The sequence below is a fragment of the Hyaloscypha bicolor genome, assembly GCF_002865645.1.
Source record: "Hyaloscypha bicolor E unplaced genomic scaffold K444scaffold_126, whole genome shotgun sequence".
In the NCBI taxonomy this organism is placed as follows: Eukaryota; Fungi; Ascomycota; class Leotiomycetes; order Helotiales; family Hyaloscyphaceae; genus Hyaloscypha; species Hyaloscypha bicolor.
In genome coordinates, this window is record NW_020194628.1 from 2,224,480 (window position 1) to 2,243,601 (window position 19,122).

At 49.4% G+C, this 19,122-nt stretch overlaps 6 protein-coding genes across 6 annotated transcripts; 2 read left to right on the forward strand and 4 right to left on the reverse strand.

Moving 5' to 3' along the window:
* Nucleotides 1–518: 518 nt before the first annotated feature.
* K444DRAFT_667167 (uncharacterized protein) lies at nucleotides 519–4,730 on the forward strand (the record flags this gene model as incomplete). The annotated part of the gene is made up of 4 exons (XM_024887266.1): nucleotides 519–558; nucleotides 621–778; nucleotides 831–4,299; nucleotides 4,352–4,730. The coding sequence occupies 4 exons, from the start codon at nucleotides 519–521 to the stop codon at nucleotides 4,591–4,593; spliced, it is 3,909 nt and encodes a 1,302-aa protein (XP_024732266.1). The 3' UTR covers nucleotides 4,594–4,730.
* Nucleotides 4,731–8,494: 3,764 nt separating this feature from the next.
* Nucleotides 8,495–9,092, forward strand: K444DRAFT_617802 (uncharacterized protein). Its single transcript, XM_024881203.1, has 2 exons — nucleotides 8,495–8,666; nucleotides 8,725–9,092. Exons 1-2 carry the CDS (start codon nucleotides 8,502–8,504, stop codon nucleotides 8,827–8,829), a joined length of 270 nt encoding a protein of 89 aa, XP_024732267.1. The 5' UTR covers nucleotides 8,495–8,501; the 3' UTR covers nucleotides 8,830–9,092.
* Nucleotides 9,093–10,982: 1,890 nt separating this feature from the next.
* K444DRAFT_538473 (uncharacterized protein) lies at nucleotides 10,983–12,348 on the reverse strand (the record flags this gene model as incomplete). Its single annotated transcript, XM_024875543.1, has 2 exons — nucleotides 10,983–11,798; nucleotides 11,854–12,348. The coding sequence occupies 2 exons, from the start codon at nucleotides 12,346–12,348 to the stop codon at nucleotides 10,983–10,985; spliced, it is 1,311 nt and encodes a 436-aa protein (XP_024732268.1).
* Nucleotides 12,349–12,870: 522 nt separating this feature from the next.
* On the reverse strand, nucleotides 12,871–13,411 carry K444DRAFT_617806 (uncharacterized protein; the record flags this gene model as incomplete). The annotated part of the gene is given in 2 exon segments (XM_024881204.1): nucleotides 12,871–13,045; nucleotides 13,062–13,411. Coding segments are annotated over 2 exon segments (314 nt in total), but the record flags the coding sequence as incomplete, so codon positions are not given.
* Nucleotides 13,412–14,041: 630 nt separating this feature from the next.
* K444DRAFT_104018 (uncharacterized protein) lies at nucleotides 14,042–15,249 on the reverse strand. The gene is made up of 3 exons (XM_024870274.1): nucleotides 14,628–15,249; nucleotides 14,373–14,569; nucleotides 14,042–14,290 (listed from the first exon to the last, which is right to left on the reverse strand). The coding sequence occupies exons 1-3, from the start codon at nucleotides 14,890–14,892 to the stop codon at nucleotides 14,183–14,185; spliced, it is 570 nt and encodes a 189-aa protein (XP_024732270.1). The 5' UTR covers nucleotides 14,893–15,249; the 3' UTR covers nucleotides 14,042–14,182.
* A 1,332-nt stretch (nucleotides 15,250–16,581) lies between these two features.
* On the reverse strand, nucleotides 16,582–19,028 carry K444DRAFT_569451 (putative Xaa-Pro aminopeptidase pepP). Its single transcript, XM_024877235.1, has 7 exons — nucleotides 18,559–19,028; nucleotides 17,985–18,502; nucleotides 17,775–17,887; nucleotides 17,581–17,725; nucleotides 17,306–17,424; nucleotides 17,148–17,255; nucleotides 16,582–17,097 (listed from the first exon to the last, which is right to left on the reverse strand). Exons 1-7 carry the CDS (start codon nucleotides 18,723–18,725, stop codon nucleotides 16,891–16,893), a joined length of 1,377 nt encoding a protein of 458 aa, XP_024732271.1. The 5' UTR covers nucleotides 18,726–19,028; the 3' UTR covers nucleotides 16,582–16,890.
* Nucleotides 19,029–19,122: the final 94 nt, after the last annotated feature.

Here is a 19,122-nt window from a genome sequence, read left to right on the forward strand (position 1 = left end):
ATTTGGGGCTCTTTCCCACCATTCGGAGGGGTCACATCACACCATGTCTCCTCAATCAGCAGAGGCCGTTCTTTCCTCCAATGGATTCAGCTAGCAAAATCGATCCCACGTATTCCTTTTACTTACTAGTGATGCCCCACCTTCCAAAAGAGTGCTATCTGGTGACCGAGGTACAAATTCTCAAACATGGAGCTAAACCTGCAGCACTATGCGGGCTCTCTTCCCCATTCTGAGCGGAAATTGCATCTTCACATGCACTCATATGCCACACCACCCGAGGACCATACTCAGTGTGTCCGCCTCACTTTAGAAATGTAATCCTATTCGCAGACTTCGCAGTAGCCTATGAACGAGCGTCATATGCGCAGTTCTCTGTTGGCTTAAATGGACAAAATGAGGCTCCGCGAATCTCTGCAGTTCTCCAAGGGCACCACACTTCGTTTCACCTATAAGACGCGGGGCCCAGGAAAATTGCAAATAGGTAGACCCATCCAGAAACACTCCCTAACACAGCCGTCATGTCTTTCGAACCCCTCGCACAGCAACTGAGCAATCCTGGTATGTAAACTTAGGCTCCATTAGCTTCGGATTTATTAATGACCAATCCTAATTTATCCTAGATGCCCAGAAGAGGTTAGAAGCAGCAATCCAGCTCTCTAACAACATTGAGCACTACGCATCTGTTCCAATATACGAAAAGTTTTTGAAGAAGCTTGTCCCAATCTTTATCAACTGCCTCAATGGCCCGCCAGTTTTTGACAGCACATCCTCAGAGCAGGTAAGACCACCGCGCTCGAGCTACGAGTAACATTCTAACCCACAAGCAGCAGCTTCGACTTCGCATGCTCAAAATCTTCCATCAACTCCCTATGAACCTCCCTGAACCCTTCGAGCCATATGCAGAAGAGGTAGTGGACTTGTTGCTAGGTTTAGTGACAACAGACAATGAGGAAAATGCGTTGCTATGTATTAAGATAATCATCGATATCATGCTACACCGGACCAAAGTTGTTGGAAACAAGTTCAATCCGTTTGACCTCATCCCACTTGTGGCCGATCAGATAAAGAAGTTGGTGGTGGAACAGTTCGAGCCTCATAACTCTACACCTCGAATATCAGCACCAGGGAGCTTCCAGCAACAGCGAACTATCCCGTTTGCCAAGGCTTCGTTCAGGGTCCTTGCAGAGTGCCTTGCCATTCCCCAATCAATGCACCGGCCTACCTTAAAATCCATCAAGCTCCCCTCCCAATCCGTCGAGCTCCCCTCCCAATCCTTCGAGCTCTCCTCCCAATCCTTCGAGCTCTCCTTCCAATCCATCAAAAGCGTCCTCCTTCTTCAAGCTAAACCCCAAGAGCAAGCCCATGCCAAAGCAGCAGCGAAAGGAATGATATTCACAGGAGTCGGTCCAAACAACAGAGCAGTTTTCGCGGAGTTTATTGGGACTCAAGTCAAGGCTCTAAGCCTGATTGAATACCTGTTCCGAAACTCTAAAGAAGAGCTCACCAAACTCGCTGGATTCAAAGATTTCCTATCAATTCTTCCAGGTATCGTGATCCGACTACTGAAAGATTGTCCACGCGAGTCGACGAGAATACGACAGGAGCTGTTGGAAACGATGAGATATATTTTCAACCTCCATTTCAGAACTCAATTTCGAGATTCGATCGGGGAACTTCTTGATAGGCGGATCTTAATTGATGACGGCTTGACTGTTTACGAGACTCTGCGACCTCTCGCATATGCTACGGTAGCTGATCTCATCCACCACCTTCGAGATGCTCTTGAGCCACCTCAAATTCGGAAGATAATAGAGGTCTATATCAAGAATCTGCAGGATGACTTTCCTGGTACTGGCTTTCAATCAATGAGCGCCAAGCTTCTATTCGACATGGCCGAATGTACTGCCAAGATTCTTGACAAGGTTGATGCCCGCCACTACCTGATCATGATTCTGAATACAATTGGAGACAAGTTCGCTACCCTAAATCAACAACATCCTAATGCTGTCAAGCTATCGAAGTTGTATGCCCAGACAGACAAGGATGATGTTCCCGACTGGGACGAGATTGATATCTTCACAGCCATGCCAATCAAAACGCGGGATCCTCGTAATCAAGTGGAGGGTAACAAGTTTTTGTTCAAGATTCTCATAAATGGCGTTAATTATATCTTCTGCCAGCTGAAGGTATGCAAAATCGGATCGTCAATCAGGTTCACTGCAGAGGAGGTACAAGTTCTCATTAAACTCTTTCATGAAGCGGCCTGCGTCTTCCGGCATTATGAGACTGATAAATCCCTAACCGAGTCGCACGCGAACCCTCTTGGACTGGTAGCCAATTGCTATAACTCTAGTACCGAGGAAGAAAAGGATTTGATCAAGGCTTTTGTGGCCGTCCTCGACATGGATCTAACGACATCACACGAAATCTTCGGCGACCGATTTCGGACTACTACCCCAAAATTGTCCGAGATTCTGCCCAAACTCACCCAAAATCATAAGCAGATGATCCGCATCGAACACGCCTTCAACACTGGCGCGGAGAAGTGGTTTGACGACCTCAATCATTCGAATATCAAAGAGGTTCGCAACTGGGTTCAATTTGTCCAAGTAGCCACGCGTCGCATCTACACTTTTGAGAGAATCGATGATTGGCCTGATCTCGAAAAGTCGGCTCTTCTCAATCAGTTTCAAGAGCGGAAAGTCCAACTCATTCGGAATCGCCCAATCCAAGCTGCGCTAAACAGCGTCAAATGGCGTGTCCAAGAATTCGGCTTCGTAGTCGCGTCCAACCTTTGCATCAAGTCCTCCGCTAGGCACATCATTGATGTCAAAAAGGACGTTCTCAAAACTCGACTTCGACTTTCCCGAAAGTGCGCAGCTATGCCTGGCCACTACATGGAGCCCTTCGTCGAGATAATCATCGATGGGGTACAAAGTGTCGAAGAAATGGTTCACGGAACTCGGAATAGCACATTCCGAGCTCTACTATACAAGAACTTGAACCTTTACTACAAGGAATTCTGGGCCCTGCTATTGGAAAAGATCGAGGAGCAAAAATACGGATGTTTTTTTGCCCAGATTTTGGAACATCTTGACAGTGGGCCACTCCGGAAGGCCGTCGTTGAAAACGTTGGAAGACTGATCGAAATTTCCGGAGACATGGGTGCCGGCGCTCGATATACTGCCGTGATTAACTCTATTCTTATCATGCATTCGCTCTGCAAGTTTGAAGGAGACAGAGAGTGGATGGATAAAAGGGAAATCACTATTTGGCTCAAGACAGTAGGCAAGAACCTAGAAGCGCATCTGCGAACCAACACGATCCCACCACATCTTCGTCTTGCGGCCGAACAAGCTAGCGAAAAGTTGGTGGTGATCTTTATAAAGTTCTTGGAATACCACCCCACGGACTTCGACGCTCTTTTTAGCCTCATCGACTCCGTGACAAACGAAGATTTCCGGCTAACTCAGCCGCTTCGCGTATACATTTTCAACCATATCACCAGCAATTCCATCGAATACTGCAAAACGGTTGTGCTACGGAGTTTGGAGGTTTATGCAAGCAAGGGCGCATCGCAGAAAACCAAAACTTTCCTGCTGTGCCACATTGTTAATCCCATCATTGCAATGGACAAGCGGGATTTCCTAATGGACAAGGCTGTCATCGAATCCATTCATACGAAGATTTGGAAAGTCAGCCCAGGCGATCCAAACGATTTGGAGGTGCTTCAGTTAACTGCTATGCTTGTCAAGCACCATCACTCAATTGTTCATGATATGAGGCAGGATATCATCCAATTTTGCTTCGCTCGCAGCGAAGATAGTGTCTACAACAAACATGCCGCTGTCGTTATGGGCTATTGCGCCGCACACTTTGAGATACCAACCAAGATCATCCAACAACTCTACACTTCGGCTTTGGAATCGAGTCATTGTTCATTAGTGGTTCAAGCCTTAGAGCTCATTGCTCCAAATTTGTCCAATACCGTACTAGTGGCTGTGCCTCTCCGAATCCTTACAGAAGAAAGGCAGGACGCCGAGCAGATGAGAACCGTCCTCAATTTCTTGGCCAAACACGCCGATTGGTTCTTCGAGGATCGGGAAAGGTTTATCGTACCAATTGTAGAGTCACTTCGAGTAATTGCGCCGCCTTCAAATTTTTGCCGTGATGGCAATTTTTGCCGTGATGGCAAGGAATTGGCTCACCAATTGATAACGTTAGTTTTGCAATGGGAACGACAATGTGTCGAAGGCAAGAAACCTCTGAGCACGGAGAAGCGCAAGTCTGGCGGTTTAGGTGAGCAACTGACCTTCACCCGCTCTGTAAATAATTAACTCAACCTCAGCAGATAAGCCTGGGTACAAGACTCCAACTGCGGTTCGCGTCAAAATGATTACTTATCTGATGGAATTCATCAACCTATCCCAGGTGGAAAGGACCAATTCTTTATCCCTTCTTAATGACCTTCTGCGGTGCTGGGGAGTCCTTGAGATTGATATATCCAAAAACCTCGAGATCCCTCGGGCGGAAATGAATTCCAAAACAATGGACAACATCTTACAAGCCGTGCGGGGTGGGCGCCTGACTTGAAGGCGGTAGTGGAAGAAGAGAGTGAATAGGTTTTGGAGAAGTGAATACTTGGCATTTTCCTTCCAACAAAAAAAGTACACATGGTTCAACACCATTAGTACTGTCAACCTCGGACTTTTCCTATAATAGTTGCTGGGTATTTGAGAGCGTTTCTTTGGAAGCTTTATGAAAACAAAATCAAAAATTGTACCCTGAATAAACCTCCACGCCCAAGTTTTGGTGCACGTTCTCATGTTTTCTATTCTCGGGTCGATGACTGGGTTAATACAAATGGTTCGTGGAGACGAGGGATTGTTGGTAGAGATGTTTGGAGAGGTGCTAAAGCAGGAAGTGGGCCAGTTTCAAGGCTAGTGTTATATATTTGAGAATCCAGTTTTTCCCTAGAATCTCTGTGGATGAAAATCGAGTATATCGGGCGAGCGTTTCCCGCTCGCTTCCCGGGCTGCCGGGCATCCGATCCCCCACAATACATTTCGGTGCTGCCAGGCACCACGTGTATACTGAATCGCCTTGGACCGCAGTTTTTCGTTATATAGCCAAGGGTGCCGCTTACGCATCCGGTCCGTAATTAGCGTGTCCCTGTCGTAATAGTCTACGCTAAGGAAGCTTAACGATTAAAGGATTACGTAAATGTCCGTCATATTTATTTAATTTATTCTCGTCATTAATCTTTATCAGTTTCCTCCCCGGCTCTAGCAGCCTGTCCTTATCCTTCCCCTATATCCATATTACCATAATAGTCATTAGTTTATTAAGGCTCTAGTAGCGGCGGGATACCTGTTCTTTTAGTCTTTCCGTAGTATCTGGATCCGCCGCATACCAGTTAAAGGCTAGCTTATTCCACTCGTATACCCAATTTATAAGTAGGGCCTCTAGTATTATAAGGCTATTCTTATTATATTCGAATATCCTAATACCAAGGAAGCATAACGCCTGGCAAATTCTGGAGTGAGAATCAAGGGCTGCTTTGTCCGGAGAAGTATTTGGGCTCATAGTTCGGTTATATATAAATATAATCTAGTATTTAGTTATCTCCTTGAGCCTATCGAATTCATAGTACGAAATCTAAATCTCTCCTGGCATTATTATCTTTAGGAAGGTAATTAAAGTTAGAGTAGTCTTCTTTAGGATAGACGTTTAAGTTAGAGCAAGGGCTATATATCTCCGTCCCGAAACCTCCTCTATAATTATTGCCCACTTTTACGATATTACTAGTATTATAAATTTTATTATTATAGGCGAAGTAGATGATTTTCGTTATAGTTTCCTTAATTATTATAATACTTCCGCAAATAACCTAACTATATATAGTAGTGGCTAGGTTAGTAGAAATAGTAATAACGCTATTCGGCACCTCGTAGCTTAATGCCGCTATACTACCTATAATACGTTTAGCCTTTCGTACGGCGACTTTGCCAAGTAATATGGGTCTAAATATGTTTGCGATATAGAGTATTCGGAACTAAAGCTAATTTCAAACTATATAGTATAGTACTTTTAACTCTCTTGCGTTTATTCCTATTAACTCAGACTACTGCAAGGTAATTTGAACTATTTGTATAGTAGTAGCCATTAGGTAGAAATAGCGCAAAGTGACATATGTAGGCGGCTACTGACTACTGACCGCAAAAGTTTCCAGCCATAGTAAGGCTAAAGAGTATTAAAGGCACATTGAGATAGCCAGTCATTGACCTTCGGCCTATACCCTATTCGCTAGCAACACCTATTCTAGCTCTGTTATCATTTTCTACTACGTTTGTCAGAACAATATATAGGGATTCCCGAGGTCGGGGGACATTTTTAATGCCAGGATACCAGATTTCGAGGGATTTTTTAGCTACCTCCGCTTTTTGCCGTATCCATTTTTAGTCCCAACTCCCCCTCTCTCACTCCATTCCATTACACCTTCATACCATTCGTCTACCAGGCGCTCCTAAGGTTTTTTTGATTTTTTTTGATATGAAGGATTTCAAAATTACATGCCTTAACGCACGCCTTCAAAAATCGGCCCTTACTCAGAAATGGTATTTTCACCAAGACACAACTCCCTTCTGAGCGTCTTAAAGGATTTTCGCTTCTTGGATTTGGATTAGAAGTAGTGTTAGTATTGTGATCCAGAGAGTTAAATACTTTTAGGGAACCTAACAGCATCAAGGCGGCCCTGGTTATAATTGGTCTCATCTCCTCCCTTTCATGTGTATTTTTCCTTCTCAGTTCTGTGCTTAATTTATATATCATACTATTAAGGACGGGGGGCCTCCCATGTTTTATTACAGCAGAAGGAGGAATGGTTTTTGCAAACTGTTTACTTGCTCTTGTTGGCGCTATCATTATAGCGTTTACACAACTTATAGATTTGGGTTTGCTCTACTCGATCAGCACTTGGGGTGTCAGCGATTCGGTAGGAGGGTCGGGAGAGCGAAGGATAGCTTCTAATTGAATTCGAGACTTAATTTCGTGCGGTTAATGTTTTGGATGATTTGAAGCTTCTTCAGAGTCAAAGTGTGAAGATAATACATTCTTAGGATATCCACTGGCTTAGTATTTTGAATGAAGGAGTATCAAAGTACCCAATTCAAGCACAACAAGGTATAGCTAAACTTCACATTTTCCAAACACCTATCTACCGGTGGGTCTGTTATTGAGTAAATGTTCCTAGCTCTAACAAGGAGAGAGTATAAAGGAGAAAAAACTAAGCCAGCTTTAAATCTCTTCCCAAATACTTCCACTCCTTCCACCGACCATCCGAACCAATTGTTCGGAGGTGGTATTACGAACGTCGGAACGCTCCTACCAAGACCATTCCTGGACCCAATCACGGCTCCTCTACTAATATCGCTGTAAGGCCGCAACAGCCTTTGCCTTGGCTCGGTGTTAGCTCGGTTTGACCGTGCTTGATAGTTCAACTTTTTCAACCTCCACCACGAATTATGGCCGACTCCTGTTGTATCTGCGGCGTGGTCTTAGCTCGCGTGGAATGATGTGGCCTCCCTGCATCGAAGATCCAAACAAACCTCACCTTATAGCCCTCCAGAATCAAAATTATTGGCTTTATGATATCACGTGCAAACTTCAATCCTGTCCTGCGGAGGTCGATTCTTTAGGCCAGCATCCGTCGTCTTCTTCTATGGCCATATGACCAGTAGAATTCTACCGGCCTTGGAAATATCAAGGAAGCAGGAAAGGCGGTTTCGGTGAGAGCAGTAGAATTCTACCGGCCTTGGAAATATCTAGGAAGCGGTTTCGGTGAGACCAGTAGATTTCTACCAGCCTTGGAAATACTTAGAAAGCAGGAAAGCGGTTCGGTATGACCAGTAGATTTCTACTAGTCATACATAAGCCCTGCAATACCGTACCCGCCTGGGAAAAGGAAAATGTTGTCTGGTTCCCTAAATGCTAAGGTGACCCTGGAGTTCACCCTGCCTGCGTGATTGGCTGTCCAGAATGCTGTTTTCGACTGACAAGTATCGCTTACTCGGAAATGCGTCTGCCAATCATTTCCTGTCACTGCTGAAACGCGCGCCTGCAACGCCAGTCAAAGAAGAGACCTCACTTGGGAACTGGGGAGCGGAATGACTTTCTTTCCGCTCATCTGTTTTTCGTTCCCCAAGAGCAGGAGGCGGACTGTTCCATTGCCCTTCGAAAATGCGCAAGTCGCAAACCCGTGTCCAGAGCAAACTTTCCGAACTGGCCACCGAAACCTAACTTTCAGTACTTGGAAGAATGCTATTGGCTCGCTAGGCCGCCCAATGTAACCGCTACTGAAGGCGGCGACCGTATTTGTTCAAAGCGGCGGCCCGACAATTGGCTTGTTTCTACTCGCTACATACCCGAGACCACCGCCAAGCCCGAGCACAACTCTGCTTCCAGCCTCATATTTCCTACTTGTTTACATATCGCACGAGAATATGTCACAGAAGGGCGACCCGCCACCCTACCAGCTTGTAGACCCCAACCCGCGAGGAAAAAAGCGTAAAGACGACCCGCCAGTAAATAAGCGTAAAGACGACCCGCCACCCTCAAGACCCCCGAAAGGCAAGAAAGGGAAGAGATATGTTCACATCTGGCATTGCGTAAGGCCCCAAATCAAAATCCACGTCAGTACCTACAGTAACACGCACGCTTAAACAGTGTGCATGCGGAAAGGCAAGCATTGGAATTTTGGTCGAGTCGTGCCCAGACTGTAGCGTGTCAAGGTGTCCTTATTGTAGGACAGAAAAGATCAGGGTGCAGTGATAGATTGGAAGTGTGTTCGGTCAAGGGCGGATTCGCGACGGACGATGTTTGTTTGGGAGGAGAAGGTTTTCTGGGCACAAGCCTGTTGGCTCGGCTAACTCAGACTTTTAGCCCCCGGCCACCTGGGCCAGCCGTGCTTTATCACGTGTTACGAGCTCGACTAGAACTAAATATTTATACCTGAGGCATGAAATTATCTGACGGAAGAGAATGAGTTTGATGACAATGATATTTTATTAAATAAGAACTTCAAAACAATGATTAAGTACTATTTAAGCTACTACGCGAAGGACTTCTAGATATTCCCAAGACTGGTAGGAATCTCCTGGTCATACCGATCCGCCTTCCTTCTTCCTGCGTTACGGATAGTATCACGTGCACTGGTGCATCCCTAAATAACTGCCTCAATCGCGCGACCCACCTTCTTTATAAGCCCCACCGACAAGCGAGCCTCATTACCTGATTGCCACGTCGCGGAAAGAGAAGCATAAAAAAATCACTTGATATAGGAGGCGAGTCGGGCAAACGACCAGAGGGACACGAAATGTAACGGAATTGAGACTCGGAATGCGGCTCAAAATACGGCCTTGATTAATGTCACATGCCGTGGCTGAACACGTCAGAAACGCCCTGTGCTGTAACGCTGCATACTAAGGCTATATTGGGTCTGCCGGGCCGTTCAGAGCTGAGGGGCCCCGCCCTGCTGTAGTGTGAAGAGGCAGAAGTGCAGGATTCTGGGTTTCCAGAATAGGGAGGCGCCACGAGAGCGAGTACTCGGTGAACGAAAGGAGTATTGGCTAGATGTGTTGGAGTTTCTCGACTAGGATGCAGTCGCATATCTGGTTACGATAAATCTGCAAGAAAGCCTTACTTTCAAATTGATAGGCGCTCGTGCGAAGTTTCCATTTTGACATATGGCGTGAAAGGTTATCGTCAGGCAGCCAAACTCTCGCCTAGATTTAAGAGCCTGCAAAGCTTGGGGTCATGATTTCAGCCACCCGGACGACTTGCGGGTCGCTCCGCAATCAGCCGCAGGTGAGGCACAGAACCCATCATGATTGAGTGTCTGAAGCCTCGCCGCCCTCGTCTAAGCGGTGACCCGCCACGCAGGGGGGGGGGGCAGGGATGCGAGAAACGTGCCACAGCGCGGGGTAGAATCAGTTCTGAACAGGCACCTGCTCTCACACCCTCTTGGCCTGATTACCATGCACTTTTCGGAACCGCTCGAATCCAATTAATGGATTGTTGTTGACAACAATTGTCTAGGCAACAATATGCACTGATAAGAAAGGAAGCCTTCTATTGGGGGAGAATAAATCAAGGAACAGACTCTCTGGTCATGATGTGTCTCGACCAGGGCCTGCTCGCAGACTGAGCCGTATTCTCAGCCTCCTCAACCAGCTTTTCGGGAATTTCAGTGCACTCTCTTATGCCATGGTTGGCTCCTACTACCTGCCACATGAAGTGACAGAAGAGCTGCGCTGGGCGTATTCGGGGAATGTGACTCATGACTTCATCGGTACGGCGGCGTGATGTTGAGACGACCCATGGCAGTCTGCTTAAGGTCCACATCGACATACTCGAAGTATTTAAAGCCCCTAGAGTGCCCTTTGTCAACTGCCCTTTGTCAACGGCAACACCGCATTCCTACAGTATCTATTATCAGCTTCTTAACAAACCCTGGTATCCTTCCCTGCCTCTTCAGTCATCAGAAAACATGGCCAACCAGATCGAGAATCTCTCCATAAACAATGCTGGGGCTCAAACGCCAGCACCAAGGCTCGGAAAGTCCTCGAACAATCAGAGCATGTGCTCCTCTTGTGGTGCAGTCTACGCACAAGGTACCTCGCACACCTGTCCCAAGTACGTGCACCTGATTACTCTCCTTCGTCTGAACGTAATGCTCATGATAATTGTCAAATCTAGGTAGAGCATCCAGCGAGGACTGCATCTACTCTTGACGGGCTAGTTGTGTTGGATGGGGGTGAGCTAGGTCTACTTGGGGATATGTAGAGCATTCATTTGTTGTAGCTTTCGTTATGGAGGAACGGGAATGATTCGGAGTAGGGCGTTCAATAAGCTGCAAAATATGTTTCTTTTAATCTCTAGGCAATAAACTTGATCTCAACATACTTTCTCTTGCCAGAGACTAATCATTGCCCCTTCATTTTGGCTTCCATCTCATTGAGATATTTCTTTGCCTCTTCACGATCGAATCCATAAGCTAATCGTACCATTTCGTAGGTAAGTTCTTCTTCCATGCCTTCGAAAACGCCGAACTTTTCAAGTATGGCGTAGATTCTGGATGCAGCCCCGTCTAGCACATCGGCTATTGACTTCTGTGAGGATCTTCCTCTACTCTTGAGTGCCTGCTCCTCCGCATCTCGAAACTTCTGTCGGTACATTTTCCGTGCTGCAACTTGGCGGGATACGTTGCGGTGTGCTATGTGGTCCGGGTTTTGTAGAATGCAGTCGGTCTTTGCGTCGGCAGAGATGAGCGGAAAGGGCATTGGGTAGTGGTTGACCTCCCAAGGCGCCGTCTGAGCAAATTCCCAGTCGATTATAGCGAGAAAATTAAAGTCCTGATCGATGAGGATATTCTGCGTTCCCATGTCCATATGGTTGAAGTGGAACGGCCCCCCACCAGTTTTGAAAAGGGCTGCATTGTGCACGATGTCTTTGAACACGAAAGGACCCAGTCTAGAAAAAAAGCTGCTGTCGTCGTTAGCGGCATCATTTTTGCAGGCGTGACGGAATTTAGCATCTGCGACAGCAGTGAAATAGTCCCATGCTTCCGTAAACGGGCCATCATTTGAGAGGCCTTCTGCTACGGCTGTAGAGAGTTTGCCGATAATAGCACCGGTGTCTTTGGAGAAGTGGGAGATTGAGCCAATTTGTGGAAATGTGAAAGTCGCTAGTTCGGCTTGGACGGAAGTCCACTGTGTGATGATGTGCTCCTGTGTTGAGATCTGCTCCAGCGGGATTAGGAAAACTAATACGGGAGGAATATGAAGAGGGTCGCACCGGAAGCTCGCAAATATTAAATTGCACATCTTGCATAGTGTTGCCATAAAACCCTTCAATGAGCATGTAGGCCGCGCCAACATTTCCTGCCCTTTGCGACCCTGGGCCTTCATAGGCGTACAGTCTGGGGAACGGGACGCCTGTAACGTTCTCGTGGAGGAACTTCATTGTCGCAACTTCACACTCGATTGAATACAGCTCAGAATGCTTATTGGCGCTAGTACTATCAGGGTGCCTAGGGAGCCGCACGCGTGCAATGATGAGGCGGCCGTCGACCGCCAGGAGTTCGAAGCAGCACCAAAATTGCCCAGCAGAGAAGGCTTCACTAATCGAGACCGGTTGACCGATGATGAGTTGGGTGTGCTCCACGAGAGAGGACTTGTTGATAATACTCATGAATCTCTCAAGACGCTCTTTCATGCCGTTGTAATCCCAACCATCATAAGATGTCCAGCCTGCGCTGGGGGGAACATTTTCAGGTACGACAGTCGCCATGATTAAACTACGCGGAAGTATTGGCGAATCAGTGTAGACGGTTCTCGAACAAGAGGGAGGGAGTTAGGTATTTAGAAGGCCATGGGAGCTTGAAAACTTTCTGAATGTTTTGGAAAATATCTTTTGTAGCTGTTAAATAGTACCAGAAGAGCAGAGGTCCAGAGGGTGACTCAAGGTGTGCCTCCGGTACGCGAGTCTCAGCAAGCGTGCCACGCCGTAGCGGCCTTTTTTTTAAATTTTACCTCAGGCACTCAGGCCAAACTGTCGTGCTTCAGCAACAGGCCTGACTATACCTAATCGGTAAGTCACATGCAACACGTTGAAAAGCAGTTCGCACGAAGGCTTCTTGTATAACAATATTGTTCGCTAGCCTGATTTGTGATCTTCTCATGTCCCAATCAAACTGCTCTTTATAAAGGAAACGAGCAGGAGAAAGCAAGCTCAAATGAAACCACATTGCTAACACCCAACATGACAGTCTCCAGGACCGTCAATCCGTAATGTCCATCGACAAAACCATCGACCTCTGAAAATCTCATGCCCTTCCTACAACTTCACAGCCAGCCTCAAGTTTGCTTCCGGGGCCGGCCTCGCCGTCTCTTCTGCTGCTGGCCATCCAAGACATCGGCTTCATCAACACCCGCTCGGATCGCATAGTAGTGCTGCTGGATCGCCTCTGGGGTCCGGTGGGGGAGGAGCAAAGGGGCTTTAGCGATCTCTTCCCACGAGCAGCCATCCTCGTCCTTCATCTTGAGCACCGTCGCATCCTCTTCATCTGTCCACCGAAGACGCTTTATCCGAGGACGAACGGTGGCGGGATGCATCCTGGAAGGTGCGCTGGCGTCGTGAGGGGTTGCAGCCTCTGCGGCCGTCTCCTTGTCAGAACGCATGCCCAAGGCTTCGGAGTGGAGGTGCTCGTGCTCCTGGACATGCGGCAGCTGGAACTCGAGACTGTATATCGTCTTGTCCCCAATCTTGGTGCGTTTTAGGTACCCTCGAAAGGGCCACTCCTGATACTCCGCGAATGGCGCCGACTCCGCCGTAACGGAGGGGCTCCGAGAGGTTCGCGAAGGGTGGTCGTCGTCGTTAGCTACGGGTGCCGGCTCACCGGGTAGTGTCAGAGCGTTGTCGGTCGAGGGAAGCCTCCGCCGTTTCGCAGGTCGTGGATCCTCGTCATCCTCGTCGCCTATACCATGGCTGCAATCGCTGGCTTCGGGGTGTTGGATGTCGCTGCCAATCTCAGTCTCGTCCGGGCGCCGCCGCTTCTCTCCCCGTTCCCCCGGCTCCTCGCCGTCGCCGCCGTCGTCCTCCCTCATCAGCTCTACTGCTACCTCCTGTCGCTGCCGTTGCTCTTGTGCCTCCTCCCCCCGGTCCTGACTGCGACGTGGAGGGCAACGCCCGAGCTCCTCTGATCTGCCACAGCTAGCCCCGCCTCGATCATGTTCCTGCTCAGTGTGAGGGTGCGGCGGCTCAGCAGAGGGACGGCGAGGGCGTGGCGAGCCGGGAGCGGGAGCCGACGACGACTTCTCCTGCTCTTCGAAAGCCAGTTGCATGTCTCTTTCAAGCTCAGAGGCGTTTTCATCACTCCCTCCTCCATCGCTCTCGCCCAACGGCTGGGGTAGAGTGGGGGGCGCCGGCTCGTCTGGTGTGCCTCCTATTCCGTCATTATCATATTGGCTGGTCTGGTCCTGTGAGGACCCAGGGGGATCGTGATGAGAGTGAGGCTGGGCGAGCGCGGGCGTCGAGGCCAAACCTTCCTGCTCGAGCAGAGGAATTGGGTGGAAGTCGTCGTCGACATAGCACCCGTCTTCGACATCCCACCAGGGCCCTTTGCTCAGCCCGGAGGCGGGATCAGCGCCGGCGTCGACCGAGACGGAAACGGCTTCGGCAGGCGTGAGTTCGGGAGTATATGATTCGTCATCTTCGAGAACCACCGGCCTCTCTGCGTATAGGTTAGCCGGGTGCTTGATATGCAGTGATGGGGAGCCATGGCGCATACCTCGAGTGCCTTGGCTGTTACCCACGCCATTATCTGGTCTGGGGCTCGGATCGAGACGGCTCCCACTTGTGTTCAGAGTAGGCCCCTCGAGGCGCTGGGGGATATCCTCAGAGTTCTGGTATACTGTCGAGATCCCTTTGCTCGAAAAAGCCAGGAGCTCGTCGATGGAGGGCTGACTGTCGTCTGCTTCGCCATCGCCGTTGGCGGGGTCGTTATGGCGGCCTGCGAATGCACACAACAGATTAGCCAGGTTCATCCCTAGAATTCTCTCTCATCGCACCTTGAGCTCCGACTGCGTCACCTTCCTGCTGAAATACAGAGTCACGCCCCTGGTGCTGAGTCGGTGCGACGGCAGACTTGGGCTGCTTGTCGCGCCCGAGTATTTCGTCAGCTCTGTTGTGCAGTGACGCTGGCTGGCCGCGCGAGCTGGTTGCCGAGCCAGATCTGCCATTCTTGCGCGTGTGCGGTGAAGCACGACGTTTGGAGGGTGTTGGGTTCAAAGGGGGCCGCCAGAATTGAACGTGGCTCAAATCGACAGTAGCCATGGCGAAAGAATTTCAAGTGGATAAGATAAGAAGTTGGGGTCCTGGCAAAACTGCTGATTTCATAACCTGCGATCTTATTGAAGGAGTAGGAGATATGGAAGATTTAAATGGCCGGCCCACAGGTAACGCTGAACTGAAGATATGGACCCGTCCTCCCACATCGCCCTCTGGTGCCCATTTGCCGCTCACAACTGCCATGCCAAACATCGCCAGCCCGTTCCCCATCCGCCCAAAGCACCGCAAGACACGGCACAGCGCATGAAACCCTCCCCTCCCCTTGCATCGGTCTCTGCTTCCTGCACTCCGTGAGATACGCCTTGCTTTTGCCAGGGCTGGAGAAGTCCGCCCGCGAGGCAGTGCGCAACGCTGTATGAGATTCAACCCGCCCCCATGTAGAGCTGAGCTCATGCGACCTTCCTAAACAGCAGACCGATCGGCTGACGCACTCCTCAGCGCCAGTGTGCAGGGGAAACGACCCTCATGCAGGCCCCAAGGCGCCCGACTTATTCTGCCAGGAATACGAGGGGCTGGATGTTGCAGAGTCCCGAGGTCAGCAGGCTCCGGACCTGCCTGCACTTCGCCGCCAGCCCGTCCCACCCATGTATCCGACAAAGCGTCGCCGCCGATCGAGAGATCGTGAGGGGATCTGCAATTCCTGCTCCTCCGCCCTGCCTTTAGGACCTAGGATGGGCTCCCTCATCTCTCCATCTCTGTATTAGCTAGCTCGGACGAAGGGAACGTGAATCGCAGCTGCAGCTGCGTCGACAGGCAGGGTAGTGTGACCGTGTTTGAAAGGAGGGGGCGCTCGAGATTTCGGACCGCGGGATGCCGGAGCCCTTCTGAGAACTCCAACCACCCAATCTCCTCCTGCCACGTACGCAGAGATCGGCCCTTCTCGTCGCAGATCAGCCTTTGAGTACGCAAACGCAAACCCCTCACCTCCGCTGGGGTCAGGGGAGCTCACCGAGACGCTGCCGTCGCCGGACCACGCCATCAATCCTGCGGCGCAGTTAGGCAGCAGCCGGCCGCGTCGCCGTGCGGCATTTCTTGATTGGCCATGGTCGTAACGCGCAGAGGTCGGCTGTCGCAGGGCACCGACGAGCAGCGCGGTTGAGGGTCGTGATGGTGCGACGGCGAGCGGGAGGGTGGCATGGAGATCAAGCTCAAGGCTCGTATCTCGGCCAATGCGACGTGCTTCGGAGGATGGGGTCACCGTCGCAGATGCTGATGAGCATCGAAGATAGAGTGGGAGATCGAGGGAATCGAGGATTCTGCCTTTAAACCGCGCGTCGCTAAGGGTCCTCAGCTGCGGTGAGGCCGACGGAGGTGGCATGGGTTAGGAAAGGCAGGCGCATGACGAGACCGAGCGGCCGGGCGACGGGAGGTGTTAGGGAAGGATGGAAGAGGAGGATGGTCGAGGAGGGGGGCAGCGCGCGGTCTTTATAGACGTCGAAAGCGGCGGCCGGCCCGTGCGCGCGCCTTGCCCGATCGGGGGGCCGCTAAACCCGGGGGGGCCGACACCACGGCGCAGATTATAATATAATATATAATATTATATTTCTGAAAATTTGGTTTTCCTGGAAGCATTGGGCTCGAACGGCTTTGAATTCACGGCCACGTGACACGGCATTATTGAGCCCCCAAGGACAGACAGGCCAGGTCTTCAAATGAATGTATACAAAGAGTAGCCTTGGTTCCGGATTCCCGCAATAACTGCCAATTGTGATCTTGTGGCTGGGCCTTTGTATGCCTTGCAAAGGTGTATCCAGAGGGAATCTCGAGGCGGACTTTCACAGAATGTCATATAATAACGCTTTTCCCTCGCAAAGTCTAATGCTAGTTCTGTAGAAGCGTTCAGCGAACCCAATAAGTAGGTTTATGAAACTTCCAAGTCGCAGAAGAGACACCCGGTTCTGGCCCCGTTATAGCAAGAAGGTTATGCTCAAAGCTCCTACCGATGCCTAAACCAGCGACATATCAATCACCACAATTATAATCTTATGATCCATTGATCAGCTCCTCCATCTTAGTAACGTCCTTAACCGCTGTTGTCAGGTTCTCATAGCCATCTTTAGTAATCAGGATGTTATCTTCAATTCGCACTCCTCCAACTTCCCAGAATTTGTTCAGCACGTCGAAGTTTATGTACGCGGCGTGAACGGGATCTGTGAGATATGGCTCGATGATGAATCGGCAGAAGTAGATCTATTGCCATCAGTTGAAAACTTCGATGTCATATCGACGAGTGAACTTACACCGGGCTCAACCGTAATGATAGCACCCGCAGGCAATGGGCCTCTGACCCTCAGATACCTAAATATGGAATCTTTGTCTTCGTAGTTGGGATGTCCGCCGGTATCGTGCTGCTCAGCAAATTAGGTAAGTAGTTTCGTAGATACGAAAAGAGCCTTACCGTGTCCATCCCCAGATAGTGTCCTAAGCCGTGCGGAAAGAATGCCACACTGGTTCTGGTCTTTAAAATATCTTCCTTATCGCCTTGAAGTATACCAAGCTTAAGAAGACCTTCGATTGCTGCGCGCAAAATCAGCATTACGAACTGAGAAGAGACGAAGGGAGTGAGTGCTTCGAGGATTGCTTGCTCTCAAGACACAAGAACAAGGACGCCACGAAGGTTCTTGAAACGGCTCCAAGACCCCTGGCCCTCATAGGAAAGGAATAAGGCCTTACCAATTTCATGAGCGGTCAGATGAACTGCATCCCATATAACTCCTTCCTTCAGCATATTGGTGCAGACATTCTGCATTTGGAGTACAATATCATAAATTGCTCTGCTCTCTGAGCTGAATCGTCCATTGATTGGGAACGTTCGTGTCTATGTTCTATCAGAACGGAACGAACGTCGTCATTTGGGATGATCTTACAATATCAGAAGCGTAGCAGTCGTACTCAGCACCAGCATCTAGCAATAGATTCAACTTTCCTGTCAGAGGCTCGGAATTCTTCAAATAGTGCAATGTTGCCGCCGCGGTTCCACCTGGACAATCTCGAGTCAGCATCACTCTCTAGGAAGTTGAATGTACCACAACTCGGGGGACATTTGAGTCCGGAAAGGAAAATCGGGATATACATACTGGCAACAATAGAATGATAAGCCTGTTCCCTCGCTCCATGCGAAATCGACTTCGCAATAAAGATCGCTTCCAACTCTCTCTCGTTCTTCGCATGTTTTACAGCCTTCAAAACCGCCGTATGTGCAATTGTACTAATATCATTTGCGTGTCTCGTCAAAGCCACCTCGTATTCATCCTTTATGACCCGGCATTCCTCGATAGCAAGTTTGAGGAGAGAGAAGTCCTTCTCGTTGAATTCGAGAAAGGTAATATGGTCGCTGACTTGATTTGCTATCGCCCAGACGGCCGACGAGGAGTGAGGATGTGCAATGGTAGAGGCTACTTGGTCTGTAGTGAGGACCTGGTCGACGTCGTAGAGGGAGAGAGCTTCGTCCACCGAGAGGGGCAAGCCGGACCAGATTACAGATTCGGGCTCGATGGGTGGGATGAAGAGTGTGGATTTGTCGTTGTCGATGTCGTATGTGAAATAGGAGTCGGGCAGCGCGCAGCCAGTCAGGTAGTAGAAGAATCGACGCTGTCTAGAGTGGTAGTTATCAGAAATGTGGGGTCAAGGGAGGTGAGGGGAGAGCAAGACCTGAAGGGCTGGGTCTCATCATTGTCCTCAATCATTCGTGTCTTTTGTCCCTCCAAATATAGGACTCCACTAACTCCGGGGTTTTTCGCTCTCATCCATTCTACCACCCGCCTTGCGTGGGCCTTGGCGGGGTATTTGCCTGCTAATATAGCTTTGACATCGGCCATCTTGCGAGGTTTTGAGAGTCGATTAAGCTGAGCTGCTGCTACCAAATGCAATCTCCTGCTTAAGAGTGACTTGGTTTTGAGGTTTCTTGGTTGGCCGACTCTTTTGGTTTGGGCTTTAGCTGTGTTGGTGCTCGGTAGCGTTGTTGTGTTGTGGTGTTGTTTTGGATGCCGAGAACGCTCTGCTTATTATCATGTAACGTCGTGGAAATGTCAACGGAGGGAAGGTCCGTCTCAGCAACTGCAGCATTAAGAATATGAACCACACTGCCAGTACTTTGTACAGCACAGTAGTAGTGATCAGGCAATTCTGGTGTGATAAATACGGCAATTCGTCAAGCCTCAAGTGGCAGGTCACAAAATATAGCCACGTGATGTGCAATGATCAGACAGAAATCGG

Excerpts from the sequence above, each read along its gene's own strand:
- K444DRAFT_617802 (XM_024881203.1), top strand. The coding sequence starts at position 8,502 with ATGTCACAGAAGGGCGACCCGCCACCCTACCAGCTTGTAGACCCCAAC. Across the intron at positions 8,667-8,724 it reads ATGTTCACATCTGGCATTGC|TGTGCATGCGGAAAGGCAAG; the intron begins GTAAGGCCCCAA and ends ACGCTTAAACAG.
- K444DRAFT_104018 (XM_024870274.1), bottom strand. The coding sequence starts at position 14,892 with ATGGCTACTGTCGATTTGAGCCACGTTCAATTCTGGCGGCCCCCTTTG. Across the intron at positions 14,570-14,627 it reads TGACGCAGTCGGAGCTCAAG|GCCGCCATAACGACCCCGCC; the intron begins GTGCGATGAGAG and ends GTGCATTCGCAG. Across the intron at positions 14,291-14,372 it reads GCCCCAGACCAGATAATGGC|AGAGGCCGGTGGTTCTCGAA; the intron begins GTGGGTAACAGC and ends ACCTATACGCAG.
- K444DRAFT_569451 (XM_024877235.1), bottom strand. The coding sequence starts at position 18,725 with ATGGCCGATGTCAAAGCTATATTAGCAGGCAAATACCCCGCCAAGGCC. Across the intron at positions 17,256-17,305 it reads ACTATCTGGGGATGGACACG|CACGATACCGGCGGACATCC; the intron begins GTAAGGCTCTTT and ends TTTGCTGAGCAG. Across the intron at positions 17,098-17,147 it reads TCATTACGGTTGAGCCCGGT|ATCTACTTCTGCCGATTCAT; the intron begins GTAAGTTCACTC and ends TGATGGCAATAG.